The 5,845-nt window shown below is 41.6% G+C and overlaps 1 protein-coding gene across 1 annotated transcript in view; it reads right to left on the bottom strand.

Annotated features, from left to right (window-relative positions):
- IL12RB2 (interleukin 12 receptor, beta 2) overlaps positions 1-5,628 on the bottom strand; it is a 67,030-nt gene extending 61,402 nt beyond the window's left edge. Inside the window, exons 1-2 of the mRNA XM_012653759.1 lie at positions 5,574-5,628; positions 4,670-4,957 (exon numbers count right to left, since the gene is read on the bottom strand). Coding sequence (XP_012509213.1) covers positions 4,670-4,957; positions 5,574-5,628 — 343 coding nt within the window. The remainder of the gene's footprint in view (positions 1-4,669; positions 4,958-5,573) is intronic.
- Between the last annotated feature and the right edge of the window lie 217 nt (positions 5,629-5,845).

Genomic DNA, 5,845 nt, shown 5'->3' with positions numbered 1-5,845 from the left:
AAAGCACAGACCAATGGTGTTTTTAAGCAAAAAATTAATTCTGCTTCTCCCTGAACACCCTATTTCCTCCACTTTTCTTATATATTTTGTTCTATATGTTTGTTTTGGTGTCTGTCCTTCATGTTAGACATTTTCCTCAGGTCCTTGTATTTTTACTCATATATAGGAGTGGGGCACTAAATTATAGATTGGGGCTCTGTGTGTGTGTCAGTTGGGAGGCACTTGCTGACTCTGGGTTTCAACCCAGGGTGACCTGGCTAGGTTTTGGCCGGGGAGGGAGGAGACCTGTTGTCAACATTTTTAGATATTTTCTTTTGCCCTGGTCAGATTTCTTACAAAAGGATTTTTCAATCTGCCTGGAGGAAAGTGTGGATTGAAGAGCGCTGTATGTAAATGTTCCTTTAATTGCTCTGTTTTTCAGTGCAGCACCGCCAACCCCAGCTGAGCAGGTGTCTCCTCGCCCTGAAGCCCTCGGATACCAAGGCTTGCGTCAGAGTGCTGGAGCAGTGACTGTCTGGCTTCATGGCACTAGGAAGGGATCTAAGACTCTTAGCTGCTTCTTGAAACAGCCTTTCAATCACATCTCCCATGTCAGTCCCACTGTTACCCTCACTCCCAGAGGTGGCGCCAGTTTCTGAGTCTTTCTGGGGAGACAGCTTCTGCATTAAGTCAGGCTGCAACTTGACTTTTCTCACTAGCTTCCCAAATTTTGTTGATTTGTCTTCCCTCCCACTCTTTTTGTCCTGGAGGGTTTGTGCCCCTTGAACACTTTTTTTAAAAATTTCATCTTGACTTTATTTCAGGGGGAATGAAAGTATTAATTAATATATGTGTTCAATCCACCGTCTTTACTCAAAAGCCATTGTAGAGTCTTTTGATGAGCAAATGAGATATTAATATAAAGAAACTGGAACTTTTATATAATGAAAAAGTTAGTTTAATCCCACCTTTATTCCTAAAGGTTCACAGAAACTCTCATTTTAAAGACCACAGCTTTCACTCACAAAGCAATTTTCTTTTTATTATTATTATTATTATTTTTTTTTAATATTTTTTGTACACCTTTGTCCTAAGCTGGAACAAAGCAATTTTCTTGATGTGAAAACTGATTTCTCACTGGACCATGAAATCCAAATATCCTTCAGGTCAGGACTAAATTTTTTTTTTTTTTTTGAGACAGAGTCTCACTGTGTTGCCCGGGCTAGAGTGAGTGCCGTGGCGTCAGCCTAGCTCACAGCAACCTCAAACTCCTGGGCTCAAGTGATCCTCCTGCCTCAGCCTCCCAAGTAGCTGGGACTACAGGCATGCGCCACCATGCCTGGCTAATTTTTTCTATATATTTTTAGTTGTCTAATTAATTTCTTTCTATTTTTAGTAGAGATGGGGTCTCGCTCTTGCTCAGGCTAGGACTAAATTTTGGCAGAAACTATCTGTCCCGGGGACAACCAGGCAAAATTCTCCTCAATACAAATGTACAATAGCTGATGCCAAGGAAAGAACAGATATTAAAGCCTCTGAAAATTAAAATAACTTACAAATAAGACATTGTTATGAGTATTATGGTCGTTATTGTTTTAAAAGCCCTACTTATTATTATTGGAAGTAAAAAGTCTTGGATAAATCATTTTCAGAAATATCAACAGCCTAAGCATGTATTTATGAAAACGGCCAAGCGAGAATCCAATGTCTTTCATTTATTGCCTTGATTTTTTTTGAAGCACTACAGATTTGATTTTATTTTTTGATCAATTGAATTTTTTTATTTTTTTATTTCAGAATATCAAAGGGGTACAAATGCGTTGGTCACACAAATTGCCTTTGCACTGCCCAAGTCAAAGCTACAAGAGTGCCCATCCCACAGACAGCATGCACTGTACCCATCAAGTGTGAATTTACTCATCCCCTCCTCCCTGTTGCCTTGATTTTCTAAACTGTTTGTGCATCAGTCCTGTGAGATTAAGCTAGCGCATTGGCTGTTTAGTTTCTACACAATTTGGATGAACTCTGGGCAGCAGAGCAGCTCAAGCATGAGAAGGGGTCAGGAAGAAAAGGCTTAAAGGCCACTTGCCTATTCCCAGCTCTGAAAAAACAGCCACCTTTATGACAGACCCTCCCAAAATAGGCAATGGTATTATGGACCACCATCTACTGCAAAAAAGAAAATGAGCTACTTACTTCGTCCCTAAATAGGATTGAGCTCACTATACTGTGTGAAACCAAAATTCACTGTCTTTTCTTGGAAAGACTAGCCATACTCAGAAAAAGGTGTTGCTTCCAGTTAGTCCTTCATCTCAAATGTGCTAAACCTGCTCAAAGAACAGCCACTTGATTGTGTGGTTACCAATTGAGCACATTGAGCAAGCAACATTCTGGCAGCACCACCCAACTTAACTGAGCTGAACCATGACAGATACTCTTCATCACTTCCGTAGATCTTTCGATGCTACAAATTGCCACAAATGCATCCACATACACTTGATAGAAAAGTAAAAAAAGGAAAAGGGGTTGCAGCACTGTAATATATGACAGCTCAGATACGAAATGGAACGGAATGGCTGGGTACATCTACAAGGGTACTGACTGCCAAGACTCTTGTTGGTCTATGAAAAGGAAAAAAATTCCAGTAGTACTATGGATACCTGGGGATATCACAGGGCTGAGAATGTCTCATACAAATATGTAATACTGGTCTGCAAAAATGGTGAATTACCTGGGTGAAATAGTCAGGTGTTCTGAAGGCAAGGAAAGCACAGACCAATGGTGTTTTTAAGCAAAAAATTAATTCTGTCTGTAACCAATATTTGTACTTTTTTTAAGGGAATCACACACAGCTACCCAGCATGACACATGCACCAAGAAAAAGCACAGCTGCATGGGACTGCAACTCTAGCGCTAATCACTTCCAGGCCTCCTCTACACCTTGCACTGGATTAAGCACTTTCCACAGGAAGGGTCACTGCGTCACTATAACTCTCTTATGAGGTAGACGTTACTCTCTTCATAACACAGATGGAGAAACTGACGCTCAGAGATTTGAAGTTGTATAAGGATACACTGCTAGTGGCAGGATTGGCATTTAAAGTCTAGGCTCCTTCTGCTGGGCCACGGGCTGTCAAAGCTGAGAGAACATGACCCGTAAGTGGTGTGAACAGGAGGCCCTGAGCTGGAAGAGGAGCCCCGGGCCTAGTTATGCCTCCTCCCCATCAGTCATTTGCTCGATCTTCTGCTCCATGCTCCTGGTGGCCCTCTAGGAAAACTGCCTGGCACCAACCTGACAGGTCACAGAGAAGAAGTGTCCATCTTTCCTGGAAAGAGTCTCGTTGAGCTCTATATCACTGTCTTTATGATAGAGAGCATGTCCACAGTTTGGTCAGCCAGCCTGCTACAGCAATTTGTCCTAGTCTCCTCATGCCTCTTGCCTGTCACCCCAGAGCTTCCCTGGAACCACTGAGGCTCAGGGGGCCACGGAATCACCCAGGCCCCATGCATCTCATTGGCTTGCCTGGCTGGACCTGCAGGTTGCAAACTGCAGGTGTGCTGCTTGTTCACCCTGTACACCTGCCTGAGACAGCCAAATTCTTCTTTCTTTCCCGTCATGGGATTTCCACATGCCCTTTCTGGGAATGTCCCTATGTGAACAAACAACCAGCTGTACTTTCTGTTGAAGCTGTGGCCGGCTCAGTAATGTTACCATCTTGTGTTTGCTTTTGCCCCTTTCCTGGCTCATTCCCTCACTCTCGCCTCCCTGGGACTGTACAACTTCCCCCATGAAGAGTGAGCATGACTGTTTCACTTCAGGCAATTTTCTAGAGAATCCAAGAAAAGATAATAAGTATCGTCAATGTTTTCTTTTAACCTCTGCTAAGCATGATAACTAGCGGTCTGGGGTGAGTGTGGATGGAAGAATTATTATTATTATTATTGCGACAGAGTCTCACTCTGTTGCGCAGGGTAAAGTGCCCTGGCATCAGCCTATCTCACAGCAACCTCGAACTCCTGGGCTCAAGCGATCCTCCTGCCTCAGCCTCCCGAGTAGCTGGGACTACAGGTGTATGCCACCACGCCTCACTAATTTTTTTCTATTTTTAGTAGAGGCGGGGTCTCGCTCTTGCTCAGGCTGGTCTCGAAGTACTGAACTCAAGTGATCCTTGTGCCTCAGCCTTCCACAGTGCTAGGATAACAGGCATGAGCCACCGCATCCGGCCAGAAGAACTATTTTTTGTGCATTAAGTTAGGGAGGGGGAGAGGTGCTGCTGCTTAGCCTTGTGTAGTCATCCTGGGCTGCATAATTAAAAAAAAAAATACATCTCTTTCTTCTTTTTAGGAAGGTGTAGCTTTGAACAAATTCTCTGAAGTCAAAAATGCATGAAGACCCAACTGCAGAGATACATTTTCCTGCCATTGGAGACCAAGGACAACAGATGAATGGTTTTAATGGTGTGTGTGTATGTGTGTGTGTGTGTGTGTGTGTGAGAGAGAGATATTCTAAAGAACATCCCAATTCTATTAATTATGGATTTCTCACATTGAGGTACTCATGTTGCTATCAGGATAAAAATACTTCTGTGGTCAGAAAAGAAAGAACACTGTTCTGTATTTGGATTTCTGCTTAACACATGACAAATACCAAAAGATCACCAATTTTTGAAATTCAGAATAGATTGCTTACCACCAACTGAGATTTCTGCTCCACATATTCGAATCTCATCGCTACTGATACAGGACAGTTTGCAGACAAACAAGGTGGTGCCAAGGGGAAGATCTGTGACTTGAGAACTGAGGGAGCGACCGTGGTGAAAACTGACTCTTCTGTCAAACTTGTAGAGGATTAACTTGTTCAGACTGGAGTAGTGCGAGCAGCCTTGTTTGGGCTTCAGAGAGCATGAAATATTGACAGCTGATCCAAGTGAAATTACGTGGGAAGGCTTCACAGTCACATCTCCCCTCTTGCACACATCTGCAGTAAGATACAAAGGCAATACTCAGTCGGCAATAATAAACCCATTTCCGAATGGAGGGTTTGTGCAATTCCCAAAAGCAGGGTAAAACTCACCCCATCAGATCATGGAAATATAAATAGCACACAATTGCTCTGGTTATATTGGTGATGCACAATGAGAATGAAAGGCAAACATACTGAAGTCTAACTATATTTGAATTAAAATATGCATTCTTCTCATAACAGTAATACTATGACCAGAACTATAAATAGGAAAGTGGTGAGAAAGTAGATCTGGAAGAACATTCAGGAACACAGTTCCAGGAAAAACCAGCCTTTCTCATATGCAAATTATTCACCAGACTACTAAAGAGGACTTCCCAGAATAAATCACATTTGTTTCCATCACCATTTATGATTTATAATGCTTGCTTCAATACTCACATCAAGAAAAAAAAGACAGTTTTAAAAAAGTATTGCAAACTTTAGAGGTCTATTTAGGAATAATTCCTTCTCTTGCTGTATTACTGGTATAAAGCATATGTAATCTGCAACATTATTTTATAACAAAGAGTAAATACTGAAAGGCTTGGTATGTTTGTAATTGGCATCAAGGATGGAAGTTCAGTCTTACCATGCCATATTTTGATATTTCTTCTAGATATAAGACCCCGGGGTGGATGGACCATTACCTGATATAGGTAATATGAAATGATATGAATGTATTCCTCTTTTTATAAGTTCTCTATGTTATTTACTATATACCTGATGCCACCTTAAACCTTTACAAAAGAGAGGTCATTGTTACTCTCTAGAAGCTTTTGTATTAATAAATATGACAACTATTCAGAAATTAACAGTTAGTGGTGGTTCTCAGCAACTGTCAATGAAAGAATCTCAGAATTA

Source organism: Propithecus coquereli, unplaced genomic scaffold (assembly GCF_000956105.1).
Source record: "Propithecus coquereli isolate 6110/MARCELLA unplaced genomic scaffold, Pcoq_1.0 Scaffold427, whole genome shotgun sequence".
Classification (NCBI taxonomy): Eukaryota; Metazoa; Chordata; class Mammalia; order Primates; family Indriidae; genus Propithecus; species Propithecus coquereli.
This window is presented reverse-complemented; position numbering and strand designations above follow the sequence as displayed.